This window comes from Tachysurus vachellii, chromosome 22 (genome assembly GCF_030014155.1).
Source record: "Tachysurus vachellii isolate PV-2020 chromosome 22, HZAU_Pvac_v1, whole genome shotgun sequence".
In the NCBI taxonomy this organism is placed as follows: Eukaryota; Metazoa; Chordata; class Actinopteri; order Siluriformes; family Bagridae; genus Tachysurus; species Tachysurus vachellii.
The window spans coordinates 2,231,063-2,250,000 of record NC_083481.1 but is presented as its reverse complement, the minus strand read 5'-3'; the positions used below and the strand labels follow the sequence as shown (position 1 = coordinate 2,250,000).

Here is an 18,938-nt window from a genome sequence, read left to right as displayed (position 1 = left end):
TCACAGATGGTCAGTAGTGTCACAGATGGTCAGTAGTGTCACAGACGGTCAGTAGTGTCACAGATGGTCAGTAGTGTCACAGATGGTCAGTAGTGTCACAGACGGTCAGTAGTGTCACCGATGGTCAGTAGTGTCACCGATGGTCAGTAGTGTCACAGATGGTCAGTAGTGTCACAGACGGTCAGTAGTGTCACAGACGGTCAGTAGTGTCACCGATGGTCAGTAGTGTCACCGATGGTCAGTAGTGTCACAGATGGTCAGTAGTGTCACAGATGGTCAGTAGTGTCACAGATGGTCAGTAGTGTCACAGATGGTCAGTAGTGTTACAGATGGTCAGTAGTGTCACAGATGGTCAGTAGTGTTACAGATGGTCAGTAGTGTCACAGATGGTCAGCAGTGTCACAGATGGTCAGTAGTGTCACAGATGGTCAGTAGTGTCACAGATGGTCAGTAGTGTCACAGACAGTCAGTAGTGTCACAGATGGTCAGTAGTGTAACAGATGGTCAGCAGTGTCACCAACAGTCAGTAGAGTCACTGACGGTCAGTAGAGTCTCAGACAGTCGATGGAGTCGGAGACAGTCAGTAGAGTCACAGGCGGTCAGTGGAGTCACAGATGGCCAGTTGAGTTACAGATAGTCAGTGGCGTCGGAGACAGTCAGTAGAGTCACAGGCAGTCAGTGAAGTCACAGACGGTCAGTGAAGTCACAGACGGTCAGTAGAGTCACAGCCGGTCAGTAGAGTCACCAAATGTCAGTAGAGTCACAGGCAGCCAGTAGAGTCACAGCCAGTCAGTAGAGTCACCGAAGGTCAGTAGAATCACAGGCAGTCAGTGTCTTCGCAGACAGTCAGTGGAGTCATAGATGGTCAGCGGAGTCACAGACGGTCAGCGGAGTCTCAGGCGGTCAGCGGAGTCACAGATGGTCACTAGGGACACAGACGGTCACTACGGTCACAGACGGTCACTACGGTCACAGACAATCACTGGGGTCACAGATGGTCAGTAGACACGTGTTTATACCAAGGAATATGAGACGAGTCTCGCAGACAATCAACTGTGTTCAATCAACATATGAACACCTTCACACTCAATACTCCACAGACTCAACACCGTCACAATAAACACCTTCACACTCCACAATCAAAATCTTCACACTCAACACGCCCAACTCAACATCATTACACTCAACACTCCACACATTTAACACTCACACACTCAACACATTCACAACATGTCGATGTGGAGTATTTTTGTATATCCACACTCATATCTGTGGTGTGAATCCTCTATAACTGCAGGCTGCACAGCGACAGTCATAACATGTAGATTATAGATTTAAACAGAGATGAACATCATGTACAAAGTGAACGTGTGGAAGAGAAACAACTGACACTGAGTGACGCACATCAGCCTCGACAGGCTGAAAATAAAAGCTTTAATGTACGACTGCCTTTCTCTTTCTCAGTATATTTCTCATTTCACACGTATCACACACACACACGCACGCACACACACGCACACACACACAGACATGCACTTGCACTTGCACACAATATCATGATTGGATTTGGTCTGATGCTTTTATTTTCATCATGAGCATGTATGTTCCTGACTCTCTCCCAGCACACTGCATCCCAACGCCGTGTTACTCATTTCACTTCAGTGGCAGCTCAGCTGTCAGCTCATCACAAACACACACACACACACACACACACACACACAGACACTCAGTCCTTCCAACCTGAAGTATAACAGGTTTCTAGACACTTTACACACTGCATACAATAGAACACAGGACATTATATACATTCGTATGTTATTACTGATCTTACTGATCATACTAGCATGGATTCCTCTGTGTGTGTGTGTGTGTGTGTGTGTGTGTGTGTGTGTGTGTGTGTGTGAAAGACAACTGTCGACTGTCACTTTGCCAGCTCTTCTGTATATGCAATCGATCTAACACTGTAGCTGACAGTCTCTCTATCTATCTTTTACACACACACACACACACACACACACACACCATCTTACTTTAAACAAACCAGTAAACCAAAAGTACACAAATCTAGAGAGAGAAAAAGAGAGGTTATTCCTCTCCAGTTAATTTATTGCCTTTGGCAATATGAAATGCATTTTTTAAGGATGTTATTATGGATTGGAACGCGCGTGTGTGTGTGTGTATACGTGTGTGTGTGTGTGTGTGTGTGTGTGTGTGTGTGTGCGTGGGTGATTACAGAGACCTGTTGCCAAGCTACAGCAGCACCAACAGCATGCCGTGAGCAACAGCAGCTCTCCTACCGTGGGAAAAAAAGGAGAGGCAACGAGATGGATTGTTGGATTTTCTGTTTATTTATTTTATTTAATAGACACTAATACAGAGCACCGGCTGAGACCGGGGTCAGGTCTTTAGTGAAAACCATGTGTGTACCAACCGTAAACCAAACACACACACACTCACACAGACACACACACACATCAGAGTGAAGCAAGGCCAGTGTTAACAGCACACACGCTGCCTGGCGACGTGATGATTCGGTGGATTTTAAGCACAGTTGTTCCGAGCGCACAAACTCTTTTGTGCTCTTGAAAATGAGCGTGTATTTATTTCCCATTTCTCTTCTACCTCACAGCCACATACCCTGAGCGTATATAAGAAACGTCATGGGGGAAAAAGGGATTAAAAAATGTCTAATATTATTAAAAACATATTTATATATTTATAAAGCTGAAAATATTTAAAACATCCGACACAAACTCACCCTGAAAGTGCCATTTGAAATAATTAGAACATTATGTGTGTAAGTGTTCGAGTCACAGTCACATTATAAAGAAACTCTGTCAAGCTTTAACATTTAAAAAAATAATAATAATAATAATTTCATCAATAAGAGCAAGTGGGGGTCACGGTGGCTTAGTGGTTAGCACGTTTGCCTCACACCTCCAGGGTCGGGGTTCGATTCCTGCCTCCGCCTTGTGTGTGTGGAGTTTGCATGTTCTGTGCCTCGGGGGTTCCCGCCAACCCATCACAGGGCACACACACACACTCTCATTCACTCACGCAATCACACACTACGGACAATTTTCCAGAGATGCCAATCAACCTACCATGCATGTCTTTGGACCGGGGGAGGAAACCGGAGTACCCGGAGGAAACCCCCGAGGCACGGGGAGAACATGCAAACTCCACACACACAAGGCGGAGGCGGGAATCGAACCCCCAACCCTGGAGGTGTGACACGAACGTGCTAACCACTAAGCCACCGTGCCCCCATATGCCCGCCATAACATCATGATAGAGGGATAAAGGATGTAGCTCTTTCTGTAGAATCTGGGAAATCTATAATAAATATTTCAGCCTGTTTATAAAAAAGGATCATTTGAGCTTCACTATGAGACGATCACGTGATCAAATCTATAGGTGTAAATGTCAGTGAGGTTGTAATATAAAGCGTCTCATTTCTGTTACAAAGCTTAGTTTTAAAGCTAGCAGGTTGTCTTGTACTGTTTGTAGTGTGTGTGTGTGTGCGTGCGTGTGTGTGCATGTGTGTGTGTGTGTGTGTGTGCACTGATATAAATAAATCAGTAGAATAAAGCCATATAGTTGCACATCGATGTGAAATAAAGCAATGAGTGTCTTCACACCCCAGCAATAAGCCCGTAGCATTCATGAAATTTATACCTCCATTCTCATTAAACCATCGATTTCCTCTTCGTCATGGAGAACAGCACACATTCGCTTTTCCAAATCCGCAAATCCATCTTCCCGCACGTACTTTTCCTCGCTCCATCTGAAAGGAAAAAAAGGGGCTCAAGGTCAAAACTCAATAGCAAAACCATGCACAATCCAATGCAGCGTTTATATCTGTGTCCCGACACACAGCACTCGTCTCACACCGATCCATACGATCCATACGCCTTAAACACGCACACACGATCACGTCCGGCTCACAACAGCGCACGGGTGAACACACACACGCTCGTTTGTTACGCACTCGTTTGTGTGTGTGAGCCAGTTTGGATATTGTTTGAGATTTAGATGAATTAATTTCTTAAATGAACTGGAAGTCGTCGCCTAATGGTTAGAGAGTTTGACTCCTAACCCTAAGGTTGTGGGTTCGAGTCTCGGGCCGGCCACGACCGAGGTGCCCTTGAGCAAGGCACCGAACCCCCCAACTGCTCCGGGTGTGTGTTCACGGTGTGTGTGTGTTCACTGCTGTGTGTGTGCACTTTGGATGGGGTCACCGTACTTAGCCATACGTCACGTCACTTTCTTTCCCATCAGGCACCTGGTGCTATGGAATTAGAACACTATTACGATCAGAAGGTGCCAGAGGACAAGATGGTTCTCGAGACCCGGAAAACTTTCCTCCCACGCGTGGGCTAGAGCCGGGACGTGAAAACATTAATACAAAGAAGTTTTAGGTTGTTAAACGGCGGAGAATCTTTAACGTTGCACATGTGAGATCATCAAAGTTTGCAGTGGTGTAATAGATCCATTACGGTGATTAGCAGGAGAACGAGACAGACCAAGCGACAGAGATGTTTTACTCCTCACAGGGGTTTTTCACCTAAAACAACTGTCCTGGTTTCTAATTGGCCAGAATTCTTTTATTCTGTAACGTTATTTTGACATTTATGGAAGGAGTCAGTGATTAGGGTGTTTGACTACTGATCAGAAGGTCATTGGTTCGAATCCCAGGTCCACCAAGTTGCCAGGGGCCAATAAGCAACGCCCTTAACCCTCAAGTGCTCAGGTGTATAAACTGAAATAAAAAAAAGTAAGTCACTCTGGATAAGAGTGTCTGCTAAATGCAAAAGATTGTTTTTTTGTGTGTGTTATTCATTCATTTTCTACCACTTATCCGAACTACCTCGGGTCACGGGGAGCCTGTGCCTATCTCAGGCGTCATCGGGCATCAAGGCAGGATACACCCTGGATGGAGTGCCAACCCATCACAGTGTGTGTGTTGTTATTAGCTTAAAAAAATAAATAAAACAGAATATAGTGGCTGCTGGTGTGGAAACGACACAAGACACATGTTTGTAGTTGCTATAATTTAAGTGATCATAAGAACCTAATATTCTCGATCACGGTCTACAAAACTGACCGTGAATCATTACTCTGGTCTTGTTTCATGTGAAATCGGTGAGTCTGCTTCTTTCCGTTCTCTCTATACAGCAGAGGCAGTTAGGTATATCGTGTGAATAGGAGTCGATAGGCGTATTTCCTCCGAGTCTTCTTGCGTGTGAAAGAACTAGTTTGATTACTCATTTGAAAGGGATTGGAGCCAGATTGCTGCGGTCCCCAAAGCTATTCATATCCCCCATCGTACGGTCGATGCAGCCCCAGGCCGGCTTAATGTGCTCTAAGCAATACCAATTACTCATACACTGTCAATTTAGGTAATTTATTGCCGTAATTCTGCCCTCATATGAATTGTGGCAGTTCAGAGTTTGTAAATACTTTGAAGTTAATTGAGGGCATCAGTTCCTGGGAGAGCGAGCAAGGTGTGTACGAGAGATTGTGCATGCTTTGCCAATTAGCATCGCTCCCACCCCCTGCCCGCAATCTCAAAACAACTCGCAGCACTTAGAGCTTTTACTTCCCAAAGCTTGTTCCAGGCTCTTTCCCCGGAACGCCAAGCGTGTTTACGGAGATGTCATCGAGTCGGAGGCTCTCACTTCCTGCCGATGGCTTTTACAATAACTACTTTATACAGGCCTTCCAAATACTTTGCCGGACCGAGGAGTTTTTTTTTTTTTCACACTCTCTATTAAGTAACAACCTTGACCTATCGTTGTCGTCTTTCCTTTTCAATTTCCATTTGCTTTTGTCTTCTTTGACTGCCTCCTCCTCCTCCGCCTCTTTCCCCACTCGTTATGTTCGCTCTTTCATCTCTTCAGAGAACCACTCTCTCCCTCCCTTCCTCTCTCGCGTTTCACTCGTATTCACGTCTCTCTCTCTCTCTCTTTCTCTCTTTCTCTCCACCTCAGAACCCAGACATCGTTCTGGTCCACTACCTTAACGTCCCGGCCATAGAGGACTGTGGGAAGCCATGCGGGCCAATCCTGTGCTCCATCAACACAGACAAGAAGGAGTGGGCCAAATGGACCAAGGAGGAGCTCATCAGCCAGCTCAAGCCCATGTGTGAGTATTTATGATATCCTAGAGGATGTAAATATGCCCACGTTCAGCCCGTTCCTATTTCTCCTCTCTTCATTAAGCTCTAAAAAAAAAAAAAAAATACAAAATAATACACTGCGTCAGTTTCATGGTAATTATAACACAATTAAAGCCATCCATTCTGCTGGAGAATATTAAGCTTGTAAATCATATGCATCAGGGTTATAGATGTGAGGGATTTTTTTTCCCCAGCAGTCCATCAAATCTCCCAAATTGGAGACAGCAGGTTGCCAAAAGCCTGACAAACTGAAGCTCACTCCTGAGTAGTTCTGACACGGCCGTGCGTATGACCTTATATAAGTCCGTACTGAGGATCGACTCACTCAGCACATTGACAGGTAGCTGTCATTTTCAGCATAAAGCCTCAAAGAGAAGGACACCCTCATACCCAGATAAAAAACTTTTAAAAGTCAGACCACAGCTCGCATCTCGTGCCGGTTTCTCAGCCCCTTCATTACGCAGTCTGTAAAAGCGTCTGTATATTTGAGTGACTTTTAAATCTCAACACACTTCACTGCGTCATTAACTTCATGATGTGATGTGGCAATGAGGAAAGGGCAAGCAAACACCGCTCACATCCAAATCTCTTTGACTGACCTTCCGGCACAAATGAGCCTTTTCATGCTACGATACTGCCATCTAGTGCTGACACAGCGGTACTACAAACTTTTTTTTTTTTTTTTTTTCGCAAACTCAGGCAAAACCAGAGGATCTGCTGACTCTTCTCCCTTCACTCCCCAAGTCATGAATTTTAAATGAGTCTGTTATGCACTAGATTCTCAGGTTAAATACCCCCTCCCCTTCCTCCCCCCTTTACCCTATCACCCCTCCTTTTCACGGTCCTTGTTTGGTTAGCGTACATTTGCTTGCTTTACAATTTAAACTTCTTTAGTAGCTATTGATTGGTAGTCATGTCTGTTTTCGCTCCAGCAGATTAAAAAGGATGCTCGTAATTGATGAGGTGCAGGCCTGTGCTGCGGAATTCAGATTAAGGAGCAGAAGCGATAGCTTTATAGCTTTTGCTCCGTGTTAGCTCTTGTTCCGCTCCACTACCAATCCCATCATGGCACGCTCAGCACATGAACAGCGTGGCTACACTCTGATACTGGAGAAAAAATAAGAAACCAAGCTACACAGAGCTGTAGGAGATGTTCGGCACACTGCGTCACCCTCGCCTCACGATCGCTAGATGTGACGCCAGCCGAGAATACGGTCCGATAAAAGAAAAGAAGACCACAAAGATTTATGAGCATCATTTATAAACCTATAATAGAATACAACAATGCTGATAAAGGAAATGAATCAAGCTGAGTTACTGCTACCACCACAAAGACGAATCGCATCCTACGGCAGCACATCACAATTTTTAACCATTTATAGGTACAGTTAATGTCACGGAGAAGCCACCAAACAAGTTCCTGTTCTCACCGAGGTCATAGCAGCGATAAACGACCCTTTAACTAGGAGAAAAAGAGACGCCGCTTGTCACATAAACGTCTCCTTACAGAAAAAAATCACCGTGTCGACAATTACACGTTTTTTTTTTTTCAATCTGTTTACGCATGGTACAAACCTCTCTGAACGAGCTGTTGCTATAGAAACAATAGCATTTTAGAACGAGCGCATTAATACAAACCTGCGTAGCGTCAAAGCTGCTGTTAGGGAAAATTCTGACCAATTCAGTAAGCACTGTGGAATGAAAAGTGTCGTATTATTACACGATTGGTTTGAGGAGAATAATAACTGTGGCTATAAAATACGAAGTGCACTCATTTTATTCTGTTATTATTTTCTGTTCTTTTATACTTTTGTAAGTGTGTATTTTATTTATTTATTTATTTACTTTTAAAGCAAGGCAATTCATTCTGAATGTATTTAACATCCTGGTTTTCATTCACAGATCATTTAGATTTAGATGTAAAAGGGATATAGATGATGGATTAATCCTGTTTGTGTTAAACCGCTTGCGATTAATCTGTAATAAAACTCTATAACAGCGAGTTTATTCTCTGTTTAGACTCAAAGACCAAACTAAAAACTATAAAACAAACACAGAATAAATGGAAATATACTAAAGTCACAATAGACATCATTTACCTCAAACAATGTCGATTAAGAACCGATAAATAATAAAGTTATCGATCTGATACCCAGGATCGTGTTGAGATCGTGTTGAGTTGATATTTGCAAAAAGAAAAAAAAGTAAAAAAATAATAATAATAATAATTTATTCAGATAGATTTTTGTTCATTTTTATACTTTCTATTTCACTATATTTTTACGTTATTTGCAATGAAAAAGAATGAAGTTATTTTTGTGACGTAGTTTCCCTGAATAAAAAGCTATGGTTTTTGGTGTCATTTTTTTTTTCCATTGTATTTTTCTTCTGTTTCTTTCAGTTTATTTTATGCCTTTAGATGTTAAAAACAAAATATCGCTGAAGGCCTGAAGCCCAAGATTACGTTGTCTGTATCACAAAGGAAAATGTGGCATTGAGTGTTGATTCTACTCACAAGTAATCACTTGGTGATTATATTTGGTTTCTATAAACGGGTTTTAAAGGTATTACAGAGTTATACCTCAGCTCATCGATCACACAGGCGCATCACCTCAGCCATGTCAGTACTCTGTGTGGTCAGGGAGCATGAGGCTGTCTCTCCCTTGCAGTGCCAGTAGAGGGAGCTGGTGAGGTGGTGGGCGCCGATGCGCCGCCTGCTGGTCTGTGTGGCTGTCTGGCTGACGTCTCTGTCTCCTCCTCTCTTCCGGCAGTTCATGGCATCAAGTGGACTTGCAGCAACGGGAACAGCAGCACCGGCTTCTCGGCTGAGCAGCTGGTGCAGCAGATCCTGGACAGCCACCAGACCAAGCCACCTCCCCGGACTCACAACTGCCTCTGCACTGGGACACTGGGTAAGAAAAGACAGGGAAGGCATGACTGCAAAGATTTATACTGGGCTGATCAGAGAAATCATGTTATATCAAACAGTAGACCTTCTTATACAATTGTCATCAAACGAAGTGATGTAAAGCGTAGACAGTGGATCAAAGACAAGCGTCTGGATGCAGACAGACTGTCTGAAGGGGATTGATTCTGAGCTGAATACACAGGAGGGTGTTTTTTTTTTCTTTTCTGTGTGCTGAATCCACCCTAAAGCTTCTTTCAGCACTGAATTACATAGAAGTTACATCATATTGCCATACTGCGTTTAAAAAAAAATCACAAGGAGTTGGATTTCTTTAAACAGTAAAATGTTCAGACTAGATTTGTAATATCTGTTTAATATTTGTCTAGGGTTAATGATGATAATGAGTATAAAATCATTTTCAATAAAACCTAAACGATCCTCTGATTATTTTTATTTTTATTTTTAAGTAACTATGTTTAATCTTTTTTTTTTTACTTACGCTTAAACGAAACCTTCATTTTGTTAGGATGTAAAACACAAAACAAGATTCAGGATTATTTTATTTAATTTCATGCATGATAAATACCGAGATGTTATATAATTTAAATTGTATTGTTTGCACCTGTAGTATTTGTTACTATTCTCTAGAATGCAAAAGGAATTTAGGAATTCTGTGTCTTGCAGTATAGATATTTGACACTAGATGGCAGCCTTGTTGTACATCTGAAAAACAGATTATGCTAGTTAATATAAATAGGTGTATTTACAGAGGTGAGCGCTAAAACAACAAAATTGCATTACCGATCGAAATTGACTCGTATTTTCTTTACCTTTCATCACTATTCTCAGCAATGAAGTGAAAGTACTGTATAGTTTATGCATTCTAAATATAAGCAGTATAAGGAGTCGCCTTGAGGCCCCTGAGCCGTCAGAAAGCCTCACTTATAGCCCTAAAAGTTTCAGCACTGGTGTACATATTGTTATATAAACAAAAACCCTTATGTACATGTCTGACTATTGCGTCTGTTCAAATGTCCACAGGTGCTGGTAGCAGTCTGCACCACAAGTGTAACAGTGCCAAACACCGCATCATCTCCCCGAAGGTGGACCCACGCTCTGGAGGTGCTTACAGCAGTACTCACTCTGAAGTCCAGAACAGTGATGTGTCTGAGGGCAAGACCGAGCACACCCATGGAGCAGGCAAAAACGGCAGGGCGACAGGCGACACGCCAGGTGGATCGACAGTACGAGAAAAGAGGAACAGCAAAGGACAGAAACCGGCTCTACTTCATCAGAATAGTATGGAGGTGTCCTCCAGCAATCAGGTTGAGGTACCAGACACCACCCAGAGCTCTCCTGTCTCCATCAGCAGTGGGCTAAACTCTGACCCAGATATGGCAGACAGCCCAGTAGTGACGGGGATGAGTCACGTGGCCTCCGTCATGAACAGCCTCTCGCAGTCCGCCACGGTCTTCATGTCAGAAGTCACCGGTGATCCTGTCTACAGCATGTCTCCCACTGGAGATCCCAATGCTCATCTCCTAGGCCCGGACACAGCCTCAAGCAGCTTGGTGCTGGCAGTTGCTGCTGACAGTCACAAATTTGCTTTTCCTGGGTCTGTGGGTGTGGGTTTAGGAGATGTAGGTTCTACAGAGAGGTTGGCTATGCTTTCTGCAGCTAGCATGTCAGAAGAGCTTGTCCTCTCGAGCAACCTTGAGTCTGGGAGCATCAAGCTGCCCGAAACTACCATGAACTTTGATCCGGACTGCTTTCTCAACAACCCCAAACAGGGCCAGACATATGGAGGAAATGGGCTGAAGGCAGAGGTCAGCAATGCCAGCAGTTGCAGCAACGGAGGAGTCTGCTGTTCACCTCCTCTCACCGACAACGGTTATGGCTTCAATGCCGCACTGGTCAAGAATATAAAGACAGAGGACACGTCATTTGAGCAACAGTTGGCCAAAGAAGGTGGATACCAAGTCGGAGAGGTGGTCAGTGGTACAGCTAGCCTGTCCAGCTCCTCTGGCAGTGGCTCTACCCAAAGTTCCCTAGCTCTAACCCCAACTAGCTCATTGCTCCCATCAGGGGGTGGTCTGAGCCCTAGCACCACACTGGAGCAGATGGATTTCAGCGCCATTGATGCCAAGCAGGACTTTTCTTCAACCATGATGTCTGCCACAAGCTATGGTCAAGCTATACCCAGTCCTCAGTTGGCTCACCAGAGCCACTCTCCCAGCTTCTTCCTTCAGAGCTCACCGCAGTCCACTCAGACACAAACCCACCAGAACACTAGCACTTCTGCTCAGAACTCGCATGACTCCTCTGCTTTTATGGGTTTGTCTGTAGTCAAAACAGATTCAACAGGCACCAATGGGCATCACCATCACCACCACCACCATTCCCATCAAGGCCAGCACACTGCGTCCAACTGCAATGGCAGCTCTCCAACTGAGAGAAATGGGCAAGGTGGCACTCTGCAACTTCTGCAGTACCAAAACCACTTCACAGGTGCCAGCAAAGAACATGAGGAGGTTGGAAGTCTAGAACAACCAACCAACTCAGAAGGACAGGATACAGGCGGGCAAGAAAAGCAGACAGAAGACTTGCTGAAGGCAGGGGATCACCTGCAACACTGTGTAGGAAATGGCTCGGACGGCAGTGGAGCTTCAGAGCACTACCTCCAACAACCAGAAAGCACCAACTTGGGAGCAGGAGGAGCTGGAAGAACAGGAACAGGTACTAATAGTGGAACACTGTGTAACGGCACCGACGGCAACAGAACAACTGGCAGTCCACATCAGCAGCTTCAGCCTCTCCTACAGGGAGCAGGGCTTGTCCAGGGGCTGTTTAACAACATAGCAGCCCATCAGGCTCTAGCCACAAGTGGAGCTAATGGAGGAGGAACCATGGAGATTAGCCTAGACCACTTTGATGTTTCTTTTGGAAATCAGTTTTCAGACCTCATCAACGATTTCATTTCAGTAGAAGGAGGAAATAGCGCAGCAATCGGAGGACAAACGGGCAACACACTCTACAGCCATCAGATAATGGCTCACTCAGGCACAGAAAGGCAAGTGTCATCTGGAGGAAACACTCAACAGGTCAGTGAAGAAGGACCCACCCATGGAGCTACAGGATACAACTCTGCAGAACTCTGCCTCCAGCCCTGTTGCAGCCCACAGTCAGCCCAGCCCGGGGCTCTGGGAACAGACACCGGGCAGTTAGCATACATGCAAGTAGAGGAGGTAGTGTCTGCAGCTGTGGCTCATGGGACCATGGGGATGCTTCAGAACACAGGGAGACTGTTTGTAGTGACAGACTACTCACCAGAGTGGTCTTACCCAGAGGTGAGTAAGTCACTGTGTCTGTGGGATTTGTTGTGTAATGTTTGTTGTGCTGCTAACATGGTCACATGGTGTTAAATTGCTACCTCACAGCTCCAGAGTCCCTGGTTTGATTCAGAGCTCAAGTTACTCACTGAGCAGAGTTTCACATGTTCTCAACGTGTCCTTCTGGGTTCTTTCGGTTTCTTCGGTTTTCCAAATCAAAAGACATGCAGCATCGCTCTTCTCTAAAACAGGCTCTAGCTGTAAATAATTATAAATGAAATATGAGTGAAATGAAGGAAATACGAGTGAAATGAAAATGAATGAGTTAGTATTTGTGATGCACAAGATGTATGTTCTGGTTGGCAGGTCGTTGTGTTTAATTTTAATGTTGTTATGTTGTACAACGACCACTAGATGGCAGCACCTACACAGAAATCAAGAAAACGAGACAAAGAAATACTAACGTTTCCCTTAGTTTATATAAACTGTTAACCATACCAGTGCTGTAATGGGGTAAAATGTTATTATACAGATGAATAAACACATGCAAATAAAAAAAAGTTAGATGAAATTCATTGTACGTAAGCGATTTCAAACTCCACTGACATTTTATGACCCAGATATATTCATTAGTCATTGCTCTGTGTTTGTCCTGCCCCATTTCTCTGAACATTGTGATGGAAACAGTGGATGGAGAGTAAGAAGATTGTTTGCATGTTGCAGGGTGGAGTGAAGGTTTTAATCACAGGACCATGGCAAGAGGCCAGCAGTGACTACACTTGTCTGTTTGATCAGATCACGGTTCCTGCTTCGCTAATTCAGCCTGGAGTGTTGCGATGTTACTGCCCAGGTAGGAGCCCAGACTCGGACATGAATGCATATAACTACAACCATGAACCATTCTGTATTCATGATCCTTTTTGGATGGATTTTTGCCGTAGTTATTTGGCAACATATTTCCAAGTATTATAAAGTTGTTCTAGAAAAGTCCAAAAATCCATTTTATACAAAGGGGAGAAATAAAGGTACCCTGGTACAGGCGGTACCCTGGTACAGGTGGTACCCTGACTGGTGCCTGGCATGAACCTCTCTAGTCTGCATCCTAATGTAATAACATATTTTACATGACGTTATAATTAAATATTAAAGTAAGCCCCGTGTAAAGCATTACATGGCTAAATGTATGTACACACTGACCATCACACTCAAATATGGTTCTTCCCCCAAACTGTCACAACAAAGTCTGAAGTATACAGTTTTATACTGTAGAATGTCTCTGTACACTGTAGCATTACAGTTTCCATTCAGAGGCACAAACACCGTTCCAGCACGACAAAGCTCCTGCGCAGAAAGCAGCCCCGTGACGACACGGTGCGGACGTGAAGGTCGGAGTGATGCACTCGAGTGTCCTGCACAGAGCCTTGACTCTGACTTAACATCCCAACATCAGAGTCTGATCTCACTGATGTTCTTGTAGCTGAATGAACACTGATCCACACAGACATAATCCAACATCTAGTGGAAAGCCTTCAGAGAAATGAATGTGGAGCTGATTAGATCAGTAAAGGGGAATAAATCTGGAGCGGGATGTTCAACAATTGTGACACGAGTGTGATTGGTCAGGTGTGAACACGGTTATAGTATACATTGAGGAAAAAAGCTGGAATAGACAACACCGCTTTGAGAATAAAGTCATAGTATTTTGAGAAAGGAGTCATAATGCATTTGTTTATTGTTCATTAACCATCAATAGCCTTAAAGGTGACCAGAACCTGCGATATCTCCTTCGAGACTACTTTATAAATCATCATTGTCTCTTATTTTAACACGTAGCTCTGTTTGTTGCTCTGGTGTCACAGTTTTATGACAAGTTTTGACTCTGTTCTCAGAATATTTCTGTTTTATTCTCAAAATATTGTGACTTTTTTTTTCCAAACCTTGTATTTAATTTTTTTATTTAGTAAAGGACCTAAAACTGTGTCGTAGCCGTAAACCTAAACTTTATCAAGTTCAAACTGTTCCTTATTGCCTTACAGATTTATTACTATTATTATTATTTACTGCTTAACACTTGTTGATATTTTTCAAGGTTACTGGTAATAAATAGCTTAAGCATCATGTGAAGGAAAATAGCGGTGGCAGCTTTTATAAGGGTTTGGGACGTGCTCCTAAAATCAGGCCCAGGCAATAAGGAAAATACTGATGTTCAGAAGCAAGTTGAAGCGCTAAACAGAGCGTGTGTTTCCGCCTTTAGCTCACGACACAGGCCTGGTGACCCTTCAGGTGGCAGCCAGCAGCCAGATCATCTCCAACTCGGTGGTGTTTGAATATAAAGCTCGCGCTCTCCCTGCCCTGCCCACCTCTCAGCACGACTGGCTCTCTCTGGACGGTAGGTCGCTTCATTCATTCCCTTCATCTGCTGCTTTTCACACAAAACATCATGCTACTATTATTTAGTCTGTTAAGTGTTTGTTATTTCTGACTTTAGATTTCTCTCTGCATTGCTGTGTTCAGTGTAGTCCAGTTTAAATACATCCATCTTGAACGCCCCAAAAGGCTATACTTATTGTCACGGCTTTTTTTTTTTTTTTTTAAATAATCAATGCTGTTTTGTGCCATGGGCTCAGGATTGAGTAACTGCTGCATTTGATAAGCATTTAAAGGTGTATTAATGATGTAAAAACAGAGCTGGTTTGTATGTGATTGGTCAGAAGCTGTTTCATTTCCAGTAGCACAGCTGTGTGATCACGGGTTTATATTAATACACTCAGGGTTTATGAATCATTTATGGGAGGACTCTCCGGTGTCAGCGCTTTATATCAGTCAGAGATAAAGGTGTAAATGAAAACGTTCTTCCAGTTCTTTATGTATAATGTAAGAAATATAAGTGGGTATTACCATTAAATACGACTTTAATTGCATCAAAATATTGGACGTTTAGTTCTTTAATCGAAACCCTGTACTTGGTTGGTGAAATGAGGAATAAAATGCTACATAAAATTCTACATACGGGGGTCACGGTGGCTTAGTGGTTAGCACGTTCGTCTCACACCTCCAGGGTTGGGGGTTCGATTCCCGCCTCCGCCTTGTGTGTGTGGAGTTTGCATGTTCTCCCCGTGCCTTGGGGGTTTCCTCCGGGTACTCCGGTTTCCTCCCCCGGGCCAAAGACATGCATGGTAGGTTGATTGGCATCTCTGGAAAATTGTCCGTAGTGTGTGATTGTGTGAGTGAATGAGAGTGTGTGTGTGCCCTGTGATGGGTTGGCACTCCGTCCAGGGTGTATCCTGCCTTGATGCCCGATGACGCCTGAGATAGGCACAGGCTCCTCGCGACCCGAGGTAGTTCGGATAAGCGGTAGAAGATGACTGACTGACTGACTTCCAGGTAGATGTTGTGGATTGGTGTTTCAACTCTGATAGAGGTTTATAATCATATAACGTCATAAATGCAGATTAAATGTGTAGGTTAAAAATGCTTGTATGTCACATCAGCAACAGTGCGTCGCACCTTTAAAACGTAGGACTGGTATTCAGTGAGAGTCGGACCCAATCGTGCCTCCTGTTGGGTCTTATAATGAAAGTTTACAGAAGGTGTGTGAGATATATTTGTGTATGTAGGTATTTTGGGAACAGTCTTAGATTTTGTTCTTCACCCAACCTTCTTGATCCAGTTCATAAGTTAATTATCAAACGCCTTTGGATTTTAAATGGGTGTTAAAAGCAGTTAACACGAGCAACACTGGGAAATATCATGGGCTAAACAGGTGTGTGTGTGTGTGTGTGTGTGTGTGTGTGGTTTTGACTTTTAATCCTTAACCTGATTAATGGTTTTGTTAAACCCTTGTGGGTCTGCTGTGATGTGTGCGTGATTTAAGAGAAGAAAGAAGACTTTTCTGTTCCAGATGAATAACAATAATTAGCTGTATAACTGTTACTCTGTAAGCCTGTGGGAATAAAAACGCCTTCCTATGTGGAACATTAACGTTAACGTGCTTCGGGCATAAGTAAGACTGGGTCCCTCATTTCTTCCACATTCCATCCCAGACATGCACAACACGAGTGTGTGTGTGTGTGTGTGTTAGAGGGGGGTGGCGGTGCTTGCTAAAGCACACAGTTACAGGATGCTGCTATGAGCAAAGCTGCAATGCAGGGGCCCGGAGAACAACCACGTGTCTGAGTGATGGTCAGGTAACGCTGACAAAGGTGCTCTCCTGTTCACAATTGATGACAAGGAAATATATATAATGTCTTCTATGTGTGTGTGTGTGTGTGTAAGACCAGCTAATTATACAAACATATAAAGCTGCAGCGAATCACAGTGTTAAGATAAAATTTGTGATTAGATGACAACTAAGAGAATAATATAATGCCTTATATGTGATGTTATATATGAGCTCTCGTTAACAGAGCTAGTTGTCGTCTTTTCTGATGACACAAAACACTCCGATTGTGTTTTTTTGTGTTTCACTGTCGCAGATCAAATTCTGCTTCAAAAACAAGTTCAATGCGGATTTGCTTTGACAGAACTAACAAATAAACTCTTAGACAATCGCAGACCGGGGGTCACGGTGGCTTAGTGGTTAGCACGTTCGCCTCACACCTCCAGGGTTGGGGATTCGATTCCCACCTCCGCCTTGTGTGTGTGGAGTTTGCATGTTCTCCCCGTGCCTCGGGGGTTTCCTCCGGGTACTCCGGTTTCCTCCCCCGGTCCAAAGACATGCATGGTAGGTTGATTGGCATCTCTGGAAAATTGTCCGTAGTGTGTGAGTGTGTGAGTGAATGAGAGTTTGTGTGTGTGCCCTGCGATGGGTTGGCACTCCGTCCAGGGTGTATCCTGCCTTGATGCCCGATGACGCCTGAGATAGGCACAGGCTCCCCGTGACCCGAGGTAGTTCGGATAAGTGGTAGAAGATGAGTGAGTGAGTGAGTGAGAATCGCAGACCCCACTTTGAGAGCTGCTGGTATCAGCGCTGACTCGTCTTCATAACGTCCTCATCGCGGTTAAATTATGGTGGAATTCTAATTACTTGACTGTGCTCACTGCCCCATTTAAATCCATAAGCTGCTTCTCAAACGACGTACTGTACGCTAACACTAACGCCACACACTACTGTATGTAATCTAACATCTGGTATATGAAGCAGCTTTAGCAGAATACAGTTCAATTTCACGACGATAAAAAATAAATCACACAACATGGGCCACGTTCGAGACGTGTAAAACTCCTCCGTCGTTGTGTCGTCAGCCATCTTGAAATTTTCTATCTCGTCGGGCATCAGCCCCTGGTAGCTCCGCTCTTCTTCTTCTACATAAGCAAAGCTGCAAGTGTTGAGTGCATGAAGTCTCCAACGTTCACACTTGGATTTGTTTCGTTAAATAAGGAAATCTTACCGGTAGTTGAAGTGCGCTTCTTCATGTTGAAATGTTCAGTTTAAACAAACGACTCACAGTATTTATACTACACAGTGAAATAGAATAGTGCATAACTTTGAGATACAGAATGCACTTATAGAGTTATTATTCTGGGAAGTCGTGGCCTAATGGTTAGAGAGTTTGACTCCTAACCCTAAGGTTGTGGGTTCGAGTCTCGTGCCGGCAATACCACGACTGAGGTGCCCTTGAGCAAGACACCGAACCCACACAACTGCTCCCCGGGCGCCGCAGCATAAATGGCTGTCCACTGCTCTGGGTGTGTGTTCACGGTGTGTGTGTGTGTGTGTGTGTTCACTGCTGTGTGTGTGCACGTCACTTTTTTATTGCACCTAGTGGTCAAAATGGGAACTGCAGCAAGCCATAATATAGGCTTGTAGAGGCAGGAATAAGTCTGCCCCGTGCTTGGGGGTGGAGCAGCAGACAGTCACAATCTTGTTTTATATGAAATTATTTGAATGAAATCTCCATGATCAAATCTCCAGTGCAGAGCAGACCTTGTGTGCATAATGTACACAATTCTTTATGAAGAGAAGGAAAGGTGGCCACAAGCCTCTCCTGACTGGTGTAACTGGTATCTCCTGAGTATCTCCTGCGTAGGGTTTTACCCTTACAAATAGAGTTAAGTAATAGTACAAGTATTTACATTTCATTAATATGTAATTAAAGTGTAAATACAGCAAAATAATACTTAAGTATAGTAATAAAGTACTAAAATATTTCACTTTGAGTCATTCATTAATATATAAAGATCCTCGTGTTGAGAGCAGGACCATCACAGCGTCCTGGTCAGCCGGATATACCATATGATAGAATAATTAGATTTTTATGAGAATTTAATACTGATTATGTGCATTCTAATGCCTAAGAACTTTATCTACATGTAACATTTTTAGTATTATTATATATTTAATGCATTTATTATTATTAATTCAGCATATAAATATTAAAGCTGGGGTCTCCGATGTTTGAAAGCCAATGTTGACATATAAAATCACCAAAACAAACACGCCCCTAACCCAAATGGGTCCCACCCCTGTATCGATAGCTCCGCCCCCAAATACATACGTAACCCAGGCGACTACTGGAAA

At 43.7% G+C, this 18,938-nt stretch overlaps 1 protein-coding gene across 3 annotated transcripts in view; it reads left to right on the top strand.

Annotated features, from left to right (window-relative positions):
* LOC132837967 (calmodulin-binding transcription activator 1-like) overlaps window positions 1-18,938 on the top strand; it is a 252,278-nt gene that overhangs the window by 217,005 nt on the left and 16,335 nt on the right. For 2 of the 3 annotated variants that reach the window (XM_060858022.1, XM_060858023.1), the window contains exons 6-9: window positions 5,994-6,147; window positions 10,131-12,436; window positions 13,142-13,268; window positions 14,673-14,807. In XM_060858022.1, the coding sequence (XP_060714005.1) occupies window positions 5,994-6,147; window positions 10,131-12,436; window positions 13,142-13,268; window positions 14,673-14,807 (2,722 nt within the window). Of the gene's footprint in view, window positions 1-5,993; window positions 6,148-8,952; window positions 9,094-10,130; window positions 12,437-13,141; window positions 13,269-14,672; window positions 14,808-18,938 lie in introns of all 3 variants that reach the window. The other variant, XM_060858021.1, reaches the window with a different exon arrangement.